The sequence below is a fragment of the Pipistrellus kuhlii genome, unplaced genomic scaffold (genome assembly GCF_014108245.1).
Source record: "Pipistrellus kuhlii isolate mPipKuh1 unplaced genomic scaffold, mPipKuh1.p scaffold_m20_p_9, whole genome shotgun sequence".
Classification (NCBI taxonomy): domain Eukaryota; kingdom Metazoa; phylum Chordata; class Mammalia; order Chiroptera; family Vespertilionidae; genus Pipistrellus; species Pipistrellus kuhlii.
Genome location: NW_023425595.1, coordinates 15,952,063 through 15,967,567, shown reverse-complemented (window position 1 = coordinate 15,967,567; position 15,505 = coordinate 15,952,063). Strand labels below are relative to the sequence as shown.

At 36.4% G+C, this 15,505-nt stretch overlaps 2 protein-coding genes across 5 annotated transcripts in view; one reads left to right on the top strand and one right to left on the bottom strand.

The window, feature by feature from the left end:
* KIF18A (kinesin family member 18A) overlaps positions 1-14,588 on the bottom strand; it is a 72,633-nt gene extending 58,045 nt beyond the window's left edge. Inside the window, exons 1-4 of one of the 3 annotated variants that reach the window (XM_036427582.2) lie at positions 14,409-14,588; positions 13,854-13,961; positions 4,144-4,512; positions 1,748-1,905 (exon numbers count right to left, since the gene is read on the bottom strand). In XM_036427582.2, coding sequence (XP_036283475.1) covers positions 1,748-1,905; positions 4,144-4,468 — 483 coding nt within the window. In that variant the 5' untranslated portion in view covers positions 4,469-4,512; positions 13,854-13,961; positions 14,409-14,588. The remainder of the gene's footprint in view (positions 1-1,747; positions 1,906-4,143; positions 4,513-13,853; positions 13,962-14,408) is intronic. The other 2 variants (XM_036427583.2, XM_036427584.2) reach the window with 2 other exon arrangements.
* A 119-nt stretch (positions 14,589-14,707) lies between these two features.
* Positions 14,708-15,505, top strand: part of METTL15 (methyltransferase like 15) — a 148,295-nt gene continuing 147,497 nt past the window's right edge. Inside the window, exon 1 of one of the 2 annotated variants that reach the window (XM_045577551.1) lies at positions 14,708-14,796. The gene's annotated coding sequence lies outside the window, so the exon portion shown is untranslated. Of the gene's footprint in view, positions 14,824-15,505 lie in introns of both variants that reach the window. The other variant, XM_036427579.2, reaches the window with a different exon arrangement.

The following is a 15,505-nucleotide window of genomic DNA, read 5'->3' as shown; positions in this document are numbered from 1 at the left end:
CCCTTACCCACTTAAATCATACAAAAAAACGCAATTAGAACAATCATTCTCAAGCTAGTCTATGCTTCAGAACCACCTGGGAGCTTTTTAAAAACATAGATGCCTCGGCCACAATCCAGACCTATTAAATTAAAATGTCCAGGGGGTGAGGTCCAGGCATGTCTATTTTTAAAAACCTCCATAGCCAATTCTGGTGCACAGCTCAAGAGGAAAATCATTAGATTAGACATTGCCTTACCAATAATAAAATGGAAGTAGATTAAAAGAAAGGAAAAAAGATTTAAAAAATTATATAAAAAAAAAACAACTTTAGAATTCTCCCATTTATGAAGGGATCTGAAAAAGAAATAACGAATACTGCCATGCTCTTTTCTAATTATGTTCAGAATAATTGTTTGCCATAACTAACTATAGAAAGTAAGTTTTACTTCTTTTATCTTCAAGTCCTATAGACTAAGATGAAAATTTTTAGCAACATACATAATCTTAATGAATTTTTGAAATGTTCGCTTAACTATAAGATATCAATAAAAGAGCTGTAACTGGTAGAAGTTTTTCTCTGGTACCACAAATAAATAGACAGTAAAATCAGAAATTTATGTTTCTGTACTGGTTTCTGAAACACTATCTAAATTCAAAGTTAGTTATAATGTGTTGAATGTCAGCTGTTAGTAAAGGGTAGGAGGTCTACAGAAATGATGGGGCATGTCAGAAGGACTTAGGAGACAGCACAAAAGAGCCTTGATTTGCACAATTTCAGCATATAAATAAATAATTACAGAAAGAGATTATAAACTATTGAATTATGTTAACAATTTGATGTGTCCATACTGATACAATAAAGGAAAGAGAAGCTCTCTTTACAGTAGACAGCCAATGAATAAATGTAGATGAAAGGAATTTAAAAATCATAATTACCTACCATCATAATTGATTCAAGCATGTATCATCAGTGGATTAAAGTTTAAGTAAAAAGATATTTACATTTTCTCCCTACAAGGTACTTTTTAATTATAAAAGTTAAAGTAGTCTTGACAATGCAGAAACTGTGCAGACACCAGCATAATGAAATTGATCAAAGTTAACATAGATAGTAATAGCATAAGCCTCTTGATATGTCATAAGAACACAAAGTCACTTGTGTGGTATTTCTGCCAGTGCATAACCCAAATCTGATTGTGATAAACCAAGCTAAGGGTTTTAGGACAGCAACATAAAACATAAAGAAAAAGAAGTCCAGATTAAGGAGACTAAAGAGTTATGACAACTGAGTGCAACTAGGGATCTTAGGTTTTCTTTTCTAATAAAGGGCATTATTAGAATCAATAGCAAACTCTCAGTAAGGTCTATGGATTAGGTAACAGTGTATCACTGTTCATTTCCTGATAACTTTTTGGTTATTTTAGAAAACTTCTAAAAGTCTGTAACTTTAGCATTTTAGAAAAAAGAAACAGCTACACCTACATAAAGAGACAGAAAGTAAAGGTGGTCAAATGTTAACAATATGGGAAATCTGGGTGAAGGGTTCCCGGAAGTTCTTTGTACTAATCTTGCTATTTTTATGCAAGTCAGATATGCAAAATAAAATACCAGAAAAAGAGAAAGATGAATCATAGGTAATTAAAAATGGTGTTATATATTCATGAGAAAATTCCTATATGACAGAATAATTTAAATAGACCATGGAACTTCTTAAAGGAGTTCTCAATACTATCGATTAATATAAAGAATGCTATTGTCAACTTACCTCCAGATAAGAAACTGCAGTACTACATATTTTCTCTTCTTTAATCTCATCCATGTATTTGTAAAGGTCTAACAAGGTTAGATACATCACACCAGGTTCAGTAGCTGATCCTAGCATCGTGTGGGTCTTCCCAGCTCCAGTGGCACCATATGCAAGTACTGGGTTTTTTATGAAAAAGGATCAAAGCTCTCTGTTATGACATTTTATGAAAAGGGATCAAAGTTCTCTGTTATACCATTACTATAGCTCCTATCTAGTGGATAGTTCCATCTGGATATGCTCAACAGTAACTTTAAACTCAACAAATAGATTCAAAATTAATTTATAGTCTTATTCTTAAAACTTGCAATGTTCGCAAAAATCGACTCTTACTTCTATATTCTCTATTCTGATTAATGGTACTATCATCCACCCACCTGGCTCCCCTCTCCCCGACTCCAACACCTACGTATTTCCAATCTTCTACAGCAACCTTACACATATTAAGTAATCAATTATGTCTCCCTATTAGTCTCAATCTTCTTCCATCCCATAGAATTTGTACCGTTACTTTTATGAAAAATAAAATTTGAATATGTTAAAGTTGTGTAATAGTTCCACAGTCCTACAGAAGGAAATTCAAATGCCTCACCTTGGAATATTATTAGGCATTCTAAGAAAGGGTGTCTGGTTATCGCTCTAGCCTATTTATCCTTCACTGTGGTCTAAGTTCACTAGATTATTTGAAGTTCTCCCCAAGTGCTGCTCTCTTTCTACTCCACTGCTTTTGTCCTGGAAAGTTCCTCTATTTAATCCAACTAGAAAACTTCCATCTATTCTAAATATTCAGCAGAAATGTCACTTTCCTGTGCCTTCCTTCAAGTCTTAGGCAGAAATGTCTACTCCCTTATTTGAGCCCTCAGTATACGCCACACAACTTTCTATTCCAGCACATATCACAGTGTATTTCCAACTCTGAGCTCTGCCAAGGCACAGGCCAGATATCCTTCACACCTAACAAACCACGTGGCACAAAGCAGGTACTCAATACAAGTTTGCTGAGTGAGTGAATTCTAGATAGAAACCATTTATAAAATTCATTTTAAAATTTAAAACAAAAAATGATGTTGTCTTATGCAAATTACTTGGTTTTCAAGATTCTATCCAGTAACACATAAAAGTAATTTTCTTTTCAAATGCAAGAAAAAGTCCACACATGACAAATACCCATCACAATATTAATGCAAAAAAAAAAAAAAAATGGCAAATACCCACAACAAGATTGAGTTAAGGCAATAATTCTTCATATTATTACCAGTGAGAATATTTTTATAAGTTAAATCTCTGTGCTGAGCTAAATGTTAACCAACTATAAGAATACTTTTCACAAGAATGAATTAAACTGATGTATGTTTCATTTTGTTCTATTTTATGTAAGACCATAATACATCAAGAAATCTTAAGACAGCTAGATAAGAATATAAAATCAAAGCCAAGAAGAAACCAATGATTCAGTTGGTAGATTTGTTATTTTGATGTAAAAAAAAAAATTTAAAAATCTCTAGAGACAATATGGAATTCCATAAATGAGGAAAAAAATAGATGCTAAAATTCAGAATCATAGCAGATATAATCAATAAACCACATTCCTTTCTTACTATACCTAGAGGATAAGTCTTCTGTAATAAAACTGAATGAGTCAGTGAGAGACAGTAAAATATATTATAGTTTTGGGCATCTTAAAGAAAATGCCATAAATTGTAGTAATTCCAAAAGTAAGATATGAATAGTGGTATTAAGGGCCTTATAAGCATAGAGAAATAGCCCGCTTTTTGGACATATTTCTTTCTAGGAAATCAAATGGCCCTTTTAAAAGGAAAATTATTATAGGTCTATCAAGGGCGCTAGACATTAATTTTTGGCTGAAGATATACAAATAAAGCACTTGAAATACAATTAACATGGTCTTTTAACATTTTTATTTCAAGATATTGTAAAAAAGAAGGGGAAAAAAAAAAAGCAGCTATACAGAAAATGTCAAGTGTTCAAAAAATGTCTGACTACTCCACAGGGATAGATAGTTATAAGGGTAAGCAGTAGAACAATATATTATAAACACAAACTATGAGAAATCTGGCATAAATTATACGTGTGTGGTTAAATAACAAATTGAAAGGCTGACTGTCTATGCAGGGACCATAGCAAGACCGTGAAAGAGAAAGTTTCACAAATTATATGTTACATATACTAAATTTCAAATAAAGTTTGCATTTACAATGAAAGTCTAATGAATTCAATAATTTTAGCAAACATGCACCTTAAAATTGATATTTAAGAAGAAAAAGCCAAGTAGATATTTCTTCTAATGTAAAAACTAAAATCAGACAAAAAAATTAAACCCCAACTGAAGTAATTACCTGTGCAATTATACCCATTCAAAAAACTCCGAAGAATTGGCTTAGTAGTATGTTCAAAAACTTCTAATTGAGTTGAAGTTTCATCAAAAACAGCATCAAATACAAACTTAAGATCCTTATTTTGTTTCTTTGTAATATCTCGATTTCCAGATTTCTTTCCACGGAAAAAACTGATTTCTTGTTGTTTGGGATCAAAAACTAGAATATGCTTATCCACAACATGGGCCACTTTATGGAATCCAGTTGCCTTTTCCTTTGTGTTCTCAGGACGCACACGAACAACTACTTTCATGTGGTGACACAGGTCTTCCTCTGTGACAGACATGCTTGGTTATCTTGATTCCTTTATTTATATGTACACCTAAATATCTAAAATTAGAAAGAAAAATAAAGCATTAATATTAGTTCCACATGCCTGCAAAATGACTGGCATGTAGTATTCATTGAAAATAGATATTAATTCTGTTCCACTCACCTGGTAAATGTTATTGGAAATATATATATAATATAGAGTTGCCTGTTGAACAACATGGGTTTACTTCTTTGTGTTTTTTTTTTAATTTTTATTTTTTTTATTATTATTTTTTAAAATATATTTTATTGATTTTTTACAGAGAGGAGGAGAGAGGGATAGAGAGCTAGAAATGTCGATGAGAGAGAAACATCGACCAGTTGCCTCTTGCACACCCCCTAACGGGGACGTGCCCGCAACCAATGTACATGCCCTTGACCGGAATCGAACCTGGGACCTTTCAGTTCGCAGACCGATGCTCTACCACTGAGCCAAACCGGTTTCGGCTGTGGGTGTTTTTTTTTTGGTGTTTTTTTTTTAAATAAATACTGTAAATGCATTTTCTCTTCCTTATGATTTTCTTAATAACATTTTTTATCTTACTTTAAGAATATAGTACATGATGTATATAAAAATATGTGTTAATTTACCATTTATATTATTGTAAGGCTTCTAGTCAACAGTGGTCTATTAGTAAAGTTTTGGGAAAGTCAAAAGTTATGTGCAAAATAAGTCAGATAGAAGTTAGGAACCATGTGACTCCACTAGTATACGGAACATAAAACTGAAAGCAACCAATGAACAAACAAGAAAAACTCACAGACAACAGTATGGTGGTTACTAGAGGGATGGGAGTGGGCTGGGTAAAATAAAAGGTAAAAGGGGTCAAATTTATAGTGACAGATTTGACTTTGGGAGGTGGGCACACAATGCAATATAAGGATCATGTGTCTCAGAATTGTACACTTGAAGCTTATATAAACTTATTTACCAAGTTACCCCAATAAATTTAATTTTAAAAAGGAAAAAAGTTATATGCAAATTTTGAAAGGTATGGGTTGGGAGATGGGGGAGAGAGGAGATAGTGCTCCAAACCCCTGCTTTGGTCAAGGGTCAAGTGTGTGTTTGTGCATGTATGTACACATGTTTGTTTATCTAACTCCCTAGTTCAAAATCTTCCAATCGTTCTTCATCTTATTCAGAGTACAAATTAAGTTCATTAATGACCTACATTTTTCACCTTTATTGCTCACTCTATGCCAGCTAACACATCAAGCACTGGAATAGGATTTTCCTATTAGCCATTCTCTCTTTTGCCAAGTACATAACTAATTCTTTCACTTCTTTTAAGTCCTTGCTCTATTACTGCTCTCCTAACTTCATTAAAATTGCCAACCCACTCCCTAATCACTCTTATCCTGCTTAATTTTTTTCCAAAGCACTTAGTATCTCATAGTAGACTGTATATTTTTAAAAAATGTATTTATGTGTTATTTTCCCTCTTCCAGTTAAACTAGAAGCACTTTATTAGCATGCATTTAAAAAAATGTTTTGCATATTATGTGTTCCAAGAGCATAAAACAATGCCTGTTACATGATAGACACTCTGTATTTGATGAACAAATTAGTGAATGCTAAAAGGCTTTTCTTGGTCTTAACTTTAAGATTATTTTCTGGATATGGAGGCTCCCACAATATTGAGCTTTGTTAGTTTTTCTTTATTCTTATAATTGTGAGGCAGTCATATAGCCAGAACATAACTTTTATTCATGCTATCATTAATGTACCCTAAATTCACATCATTATAGAGCAGGATCTATATTCAGAGCTAGGATCCCTGAATAAACCATGGTTATCCACCATCTCCATCACCATCATATCTGGGCTTGCTAATTAATACATCCTTGGAATTATTTTTAACCCAATGGATCTCTGAGACACAGGTAGAGACCAACCTAGTTGTTTCAATTCCCACTGCCCAGAAGCTTGCAGCTAAGATCACATTTACTAAAAATACTTCACAAGCCAAGGCTCTTCCTTCATTACCTTGATATAATTCTGAGAGATCCTTCCCTGTTCATTCCCATGACCCAAACTAAAATAGTGCTGGAGTCCTTGTGAAAAAAAAAAAATAAAAAAAATAAAAATCAAAGCTAGATTTCTGGGTAGCTTCCCAATGATTGTGTATGGTTTAGCTGAAGTGTTTAAAACCATATACAAGTGTAAAGGCAGGATCTGACTAATATATTTCAGGTAAAAAGATTTATTATGGTTTCACACACACAGGCCATTTGTTGGCATTGTGACATAATCTAATCACTCTCCCTGCTGTGGAGATAAAATACTATAGGGAATAGATTAGCTAGGTCATTGTAGTAATATAGACAAGAGATGATGTTGTCAACTCAGAACAGGGTGATGTTCAGGTTCTGGATGTATTCTATAGGTCAAGACAATGGAATTCCCTGACAGATGTTGGGTATGGGAAGAAAACAGGATTCAAGAATAACTCCCAAGTTCTTGGCCATGGTGTTGGGAATAAATGGAATAGCCATTAACTGAGATGATAATAACAGAAGGTAGAGCAGGTTTTCGAGCAGAAGTTCAGTTCAATATATCTTAAATCTGAAAATGCTAATAGGTAGAAATGTTGATGCAATTGGAAGCCAAATTAAGTAAGTAAAGCTGTCCTCCCAGTCTTAATGCCATTTGACGCTTTTAGATGTTTTTAAAGCTTCAAATGGCATTAAGATTTGGGAGAGACCTTTAAATCAAGGAGGAAGGAATGATCCATTATGTTAAATACTGCTAATATGTTCAATCCTATATAATAAAAGCCTAATATGCAAATTGTCCCCTCAATCAGGAGTTCAACAGCTCACTCGCTATGATATACACTCACCACCAGGGTGCAGTGCAAAACATGGTGGATGTTGGCAACATGGTGCTGGCAGATGGTAGAGCAGGTGAGCAGGCAGTGCCAGGCCAAGGAGGGTGTGAGCAGGCCCAATTGCCCAGCTGATCACGCTGCAGACAGTGATCAACAGTGATGGAGGGTTGGGGCAGAAGCCCAGCTCCCAGCCACTGAGAGAGCTGGGTGGGGGCCGATGACTCAGGTGGAGGGGGGTGCATGGAAGCCTAGGGGCCCAAGTGCTGCCCAGAGCCCAGAGGTCAGCTGGGACTTGCCCTTCCACACCAGACATTCGCACTTGGCTTGCTGGCCAGGCCCAGGGACCACACCCTTGCATGACTTTCGTGCACCAGGCCTCTAGAATTTAATAAGAAGTAACCATGGAATTTAGAAAAACAGAGGCCAATGAGAAGAATGTTTTGGGGGGAATGGTGGGACAAAAGACTGAATGGGAGAAGATTCAGAGTGAATCAAGAAACTACTATTGCAAAAGTGAACAAAGAAATGGTGTGGGTGGAGGGTGAAGAAGGGTTAAAAGAAGAAATTTCATCCGTGTTTTGTATTTTTTTAAATGGAAAAATAACAGCAATGAGATAGCTAAAATATGTCATAAAACCATATACTTTTGGAAAGTATTCAAATAAGACCAAAAGCAATCTAAAAGCAGAAGACAGTGGACACAGCACTTCCTTTTTAGGACTCTTGTCCTTCTCCAAAAATAGAATGCTGAAGACGAAAGATGGTCATTTGGATTCTAACAGTCAGGTCCCAAGTGAATTACTACCCTGCTCCTTCTGTCTCGCCAAGTCCCACAAAGCACCTATAGCTCACTTCTATGACCTTGGTCAAGTTACTTAACCTCACTGAGTTTCAGATTTCTCATTTGTGTAAAAGAGAGAATACGTCATAATACTGTTAGAAAGGTTAAAGGACAAAACAGGTTATTAAGGCATTCAATAAATGTCAGTTCTCTTCACTCTCTGTCCCCACTCATGCCTCTTGTTCCCAAAGATACTGACTGGTCCATCTTTTTAATATTTCCCAATAGGCTTATGACTGGCTGGCACTTTGGGTAGGATAATTCTTTTCCTTCTTTGGAACTGCCCCATGTATTTAGACTTAGAGGATGTTTAGCATCTCTGACCTCTACCTGTTAAAGGCTAGAATCCCACAATTCTTATGATATCAAAAACTAACCTCCATACACATTTCTAAATCTTTTAAAAGTATTCAACAATGCTTTGACCTTAAGTGATACACTTTTTAAAAATAACAAATAATATGTAATATATGAAATGGTTAATTAAGCATATAAGACACTAGGTGATTATTTCAAAACAGACCTTAGAACCTCAAAGATGGAAAGTAAATCTTGCTAATTAACTAAATTAATTAAAATAAGTTAATTTTTAGAAATTGGAGCCAAACAGACTAGTTTCAAATTCCAGCTCTACTACTTACTGGCCCTAATTGTGGGCAAGTTAATAAATGCCTTATGGCTCAGTTTCCTTATCTGTAAAATGGGACTAATAATAATACTAACTTCATAGAATTGTTGTGAGGATTAAGCACTTAGAGAAAAGCCTACACAAAGTATAGACTACAAATGTTTGCCACTAATGTGGGATTAATAGTATTATATACTTCACAGAGTTGTTGAGGATTAAGCACTTAATGTCTGACACAGAGTATACCACTACAAATATTTGCTATTAACAATCTATAACAATAAAAGCATAATATGTTAGACTGGACAGCTAAACGACCTTCCATATGTCATTCCAGATGAAGCCACTGCAGCGGGGGCAGAGGCAGAGGCGGTTAGGGGCAATTGGGCAGGCAGGCAGGTGAGCAGTTAGGAGCCAGTAGTCCCGGATTGTGAGAATGGGCAAGAGGGGCTGAGGGACTCGTGCCCTGCTGCCGCCGCCGCCCCCCCCCCCCCCCCCGTGCACAAATTTTGTGCACCAGGTCTCTAGTATTATTATAATATACAGTGCAGTGGGGGAAACAGATATTAACAAAATAGTGACACAAAAGGTAAAGGTTTAACTGTGACAAGTGTTTTAAAGTAAAAGTGAAAAATGCTATGTAAGACTATAATGGGGTACTGATATAATTAGAAAGCTTCCTAGAGGAAGTGATGAGTTGAGAGCTGAAGGATGGATAATTATTAACTAGGTTAAAAAAAAATTTCAAGAAGGAAAACTAATTATGCATTCAGTAAATATTTATTGAATGCCTTCTATGTGCTAGGCATTGCTCTGAGTCCTATGGTAAAGAGGATCAGGAACGTATGTGTGGGCTCCTATTTTAGGATAGGGCAGTTTGAAAAAAGCTTATCTAGTGGATGACTTTACCGAAACTGAATAATGATTGGACACAACTGGCTGCATGGTCAATTTGCTTAAATCTTGTTTCTTCTAGTTTAATTTTAGGTGATTGTAACTTTTTATATAGCATCTAAAGAAACGCTCAATTTACCTTTGCTCAGTACTGATGCAGCAAAAGAGAAGGGAGAAAATTGCATTCAAAGATAAAACTGGATTAAGGTTGGGTCAGATTGAGATCTTGAATGCAAGGTTATAACTTAGATTTGATGGAAAATTTAATTAAGAATTATTGAAGATATTTTAGAAAGCAACCGAGCTGATTCAAATAACATTGCAAGGAGAAATTTTGACAATTACCTAAAGGATAGCTTAAGAAGTATGGCAAATGCAAACTTGTTTTATACTTGCTATAGTCTTTAAGAAAGACATCATCTTAATTTTTAAAGTATCATATTTACTCTACTTTGTGAAAACAAATGAGTGAATATAATTTTCATAAGTAAAAATACCTTAATGTTTCTAATCAGTGAGAGAGCTTAAAATGTCACTTAACAAGTTAGAAGAAATTAACAATCTAAAATCAACAAAATCACCAAAACATAAAAATTTGTCTATGTTTAAATATACTGATGTCTTCAGAGATTGAAGAAGTTGTTCTTATAATAATAATACATGATGCTTGCTTTCTATTCTAACATGGCTAAGAGATGAACATCTAGTTGATTCTGAAAAAGGCACCTGGAAAGCAAATTCCTTAACCATGTTGACTAATTGGCAAAAGAAAAGACTAAATATTGTTATGTGACAATAATGTGTCGATTCCAAAACACTTTTCAAATAACAGTTCAATTTTGTCATATTTACTAAATAGTATTGATTGAATAGAATAAAAAAAGAGCATGCTGATGAGATTTCATTGTTGGAACTAAAACATTAAGGAGAAACACTTCGAACACCTTGTTCAAATAGAAGAAAGGTATTTGTCTAGTTTAGGGAGAATAGAATATAAAAGAAAGAGTAACAAAGGAGCTAATGAAAGGGCTTTTTGTTGCCAATCTATAAAATGATAAAGTTGCACTATATGATAACTAAGGTCCTTTTTCTAGCTCTAAAATTTTATAATTATTGCATATGACAAGATATAACAGCTAATAAAGCTGTAGTTTAACCTTTATATCCCTAACTTCTTGTATTGTATTAAACCTAGTACATAGTAAGTTCTCTAATATTTGATTAATAAATAGACACAGAATCTAAGAAAGCAATTTACCTTAGAGGAGAGACAAACATACAATGGATTTCTCTAACAGAATGAACATATTACAGTAGAGTACAATGATTGGCAATAATAGGTAATTACGAGGACCCTGAGGCACAAATTAAAAAACAATGTGCCCAATTTCTTTTCATACAAAATCAGGAGAATGAGATAATGTTTCATGCTAATCAGTGAGAGAGCTTAAAATGTCACTTAACAAGGATAACATTCAATTTTCTGGGAGTTTCACTTACATGGAACAGCTCATTGCTCTGCTATATTTAATGAAGAGGTGTTAAAGCCTAATTCTCTTCAATAATTTCAAGATAATATAAACTGGGTTGAGCAGGCAATCCTTAACTTTATCTAACTATCATTCACTCTAGGCAAAATATAAGCCAGTTAAGTTAAAAGATTCACCCCCCAATTATATGTAAATAAACAATATACTTTTAGTTCATTGATTGTATATACTGATGCCTTCTTCAAAAGCAGTAAGATGATTTTATGAATCTTATGTCATTCCCCCTGCTCTAAATTCTTCAATGACTTCCCAACATAAGAATAAAATGTACGTACTCTTTAGCATGTCCTGTAGGTTCTACACCTGTCTACTTCAGCCATTTCTTCAAATGTTCTCTTCCTTGGTTACTATGCTTCAGTCATACTGTTCTTAGTGTCCCTAAAATATTCCAGTCTTATCATGTCCTCATTGCCTTCACGACTCTTCCTTCACATATTTGCAAATCTTAATCCCTCAGTTCATCATTTAGATCTCTCTCTATTCAAATGGCACTTCACAGAAGCTTTCCCTAAAGATCCATTCAAAATAGAATTTCTGCCCTTGCCTCATCAATCTCTTACCTGCTTTATCTATCTTCTTAGCATCTAGACTATCTGGAAAATATATGTATGATTTGGTTACTTATTTATTGTTTCCCCTCTAGAATGTCAGCACCGTGAGAGTATGGTCTTCCTCTGTACCCCAGAACCTAGAACAGGGCTTGTCAAATATTTAGGATTCAATACATACTTATTGAATAAATGATAAACTAATGCAGTTTTTTAATGATGCATGTGCCAAAAAACAAGTGCATAATAGTGGACTCAGCACACAATCATTTGTATGTTTAAAAGATACATACTATTTGTGCATGGACTCTGAGGGAGAGAACATAGAAATTGATAATGCCAGTTCTCCCATGGTGAGGAAATATAAAAGTCTGGGTGACAGGCAGGTTTGCTTTCTACTTTATATTCTTTTTTTTCTTTTTTTTTCTGTTTGAATTTTAAATACAAAATTTCAAAAACAAAACAAAAATTATTAAATTTATCTTAAAGACAACTATCATTTGATAACAAGTTTTATTTGTGAAATACTTTGTATTGAGCTCTTATTTTACAGACAGCCATTCTAAGCAATTTGCATGCTCCTCATTTAATCCCCACAACAATCCTATGATATAGGATTCCATCTTATACAGGAAAAAGCTAGTTAGGGAGAAATTGTGTTAAGTGGCTAAAGTCACACTACTGGAAGCACAAGACAAGGGATTTGAACACATACTAACTAAATCTGAAAACTCAAGAATTTAATTGCCATTCTTCCTGGTATCAATACATAGTACTAAGAAACTTTCTTACAGAAGTTTTAAAAATAGATATTTGCCTACTTTTGATAAAAATCTCAGGATCTAGTACAGGAGCTCTTGAATACATGTTGAAATAAAACAAAGTTTATGTTTGATTATCACAGTTTCTATTCTCTCAAAATATACCATGAGTTGGGAACTCCTGGATTAGGTCTATACAGTGATATTCAATAATCATAAACAACAATGACCATCATTTGAAAACACTCTATATGCCAGGCATTATGGTAAACATTTGACATTCCCTATCTCATTCCATCCTTAAAATAATCATATATAAGGTAGATTCTATTATTGTCTCCATTTTACAAAGACCAGAGACCTAGTTTTAGAATAACTAATTCTGCCAAGCTGACATAGCTAGTAAGAGAGGAGTCAGAATGTGGATCCAAGTCCAACTCCAAAGTCAATGCTCTGACCTGGAATCAGAACAGAATGCTTTCAAACAACGAAACAGAAATGTTGCACAAATCATCTTGAATGTGGAGTGATAGAGTTAAATACAAACTCAAACCTGATTAGATTCAGATCCAACAAATTGTTTTTAGGACCAGGAATTATCCTCCACACTATCATTTATTGTCTCCAGGCAACTTTTTTTGGAAATAACTTTACTGTTAGAACCGTTGCTTCTACTAACTTACAAACATCAAGGAACGAATTTCACATGCAGGGAAGGGTGGCACTGACATCTGGGCTATTTTTCCCCTCCTAGTTTTTATAGTCGATGGCATAAAAGCAATTTTATGTGTACCTTCATCGACTCAGGGTGTATTTTTAGTGGGACAAGAAGTACTTTTTAAAAATGAAAATTTCATGCTCTTTTAAGTACTTGTTCAACAACAGAAGAGACATTAACCACTACAGTTAAAGGCAGATAATCTTTGTACTGAAATACAATTATTACAAAATAACAGAAACTTAAATAACAAGCCCTAGGTAGTCTTTGAATCTCATATTCTCTAGCACCAAAGTTTATTTATACCTTCCAAAACTCAAGGTGGTGGAATAACACGACCAACTAAAACCTGTAGAATGCCCAACACATTCTACCTGACTGTTAATAGTTAACCTAAATTACATATTATGCAGCAAAATTATTCTTGTCTGGTCAAATCTCATAAGCGGCGGTCAGCTTTGAGCTCTGTGTAACCGAGTGCCTAAAGGAGTCTTGCAGAAACTAAGAACAGACGTTTAGAAGGACCGATTCTCCAGCTTCATGTCCCTTTCATTTGCAACTTGCCAAGCAGTCTGATTTCTTGCATACCTCCTCTGATCCTCAGCAATCCGTTAGGCAGTGCTGGCAGGTCTAATCTTGGCGCTCAGGCCTTGAAGGCAGGTTCTCCATTGACTTTTGCCAGTCTAACTGCAGAACCTCACGGGGGGGAAAAAAGTTTATAAATTGGTGAACTAAGGTGCCTCATTTGACAGTGATGCCCAGTCACTGATACATCTGTGTCTGGACCAAAACACTCTGAATTTGGGGTGCGGAGGTCACTTTACATTGTCCAGTGCTGGGCAGAAAGTGCTCTGCCGAAGCCTGGGAAAGGGGCCAGGGTGCCCTTTAAAACTTCCACTTCCTCTGAATGTCAGGCAGGAGATACCAGCCCTTCCTCCCTTCCTGCGGAGCAGTCGCGGGCTTCAGATCACACAGAGCCAGGCGCTTGGGGGTTCTCCAGTTTCCTCTCCCTTTAGCTTTCTCCCCGGGGATCCTCACCACCTCCACCTCCACCCTCACCCTCACCCTCACCCTCACCCTCACCCTCACCCTCACCCCCACCCTCCATTCAACGCTTTCCTGCTGGTTCCTAAGCCAGCCCACCTGGTCTTCCACGTGTGAGGCGGCGGGACCCTTCCGCTTCCAGCCAGACAGGTCATCCAAGACGGCTTCCCGAGAACCGCTTCCCCTGGGCTTCCTCTTCCCTTGCATCAGGCCCAAAAGAGGACACCGCGCCTCTCCGCTTCCATAGCAGCCTCCCAGCGGCTCAAACTCAACCAGAAGATTCAAACCCAAGCTAGCTTCCCCAGCGCCCCGTCTCATTGGCTGCCGCGTTCGTGACGTCATCACGCCGGACGTTGCCGCGGCGCGTAGAAGCGGCCCGCTGCGGCCCGGCTCCGAAAGTCTCCGCCGCGCGACTCAGCGGAAGCGGCCTGGACTCGCGTCTCCTTAGCAACGCACGCCGCGGCTGTTTCCGGAGGCCGCGGCCGAGGTGGGCGGGGCTAGGCCGGAGCCGCAGGTGGGATGAGCCACCTGGGAGTCTCAGGAGGCTGCTTTAGGAGGCGCGGGCGCCAGGCGGGGTCCAGGGGTGCAGGGTGTACGTGAGAAGGGGGTGGGCCTGGGTGGATGTATGCATGCCCTCTGCTAGAGGAAGAGGCAGAGTCTGTTGGGTGTGGATGAATAGATTCTGGGTGTTTGTTTTCTCCTTTTCTCCATTGACCAGCGAGGCCTCCAAAGGCACAGGTCCCAGGCCACTCTCTCTTGGACCGAACCGTGATCAATAAGCCTCAATTAATTAAAAGTCCAGGACTTTAAGTTTGAGGCCCTAATAGGCTTTATCTTTCTGGACTGCCAGGCCTACTCTCTTTTGTGCTGACTGTGAATCCATTGAGTGTTTGGCTGTTTTTTATATTTCTAATGATGGCATTTCAAAATAAATTCGTTTAAATTTATTGGCCTATTCATTATTGGAAGCAGTGGGTGTTTTTTTTTTTTAAGTACTAGGTTTTATGTATGATTTCAGAATGTACACTTTAAAAGGAAAAAAAAATGCCAGGATAAAATGCGAAATATGTTTGCTAAGATAATTTGTCGCCAGGAATTTTTTAATAGTATGATCTTAATTCCATTGCTGTTCTTTATATTATTATCATTATTGTATCCATTTATTGAGCAATTGTTGATTGTAGATTTTAGGAACA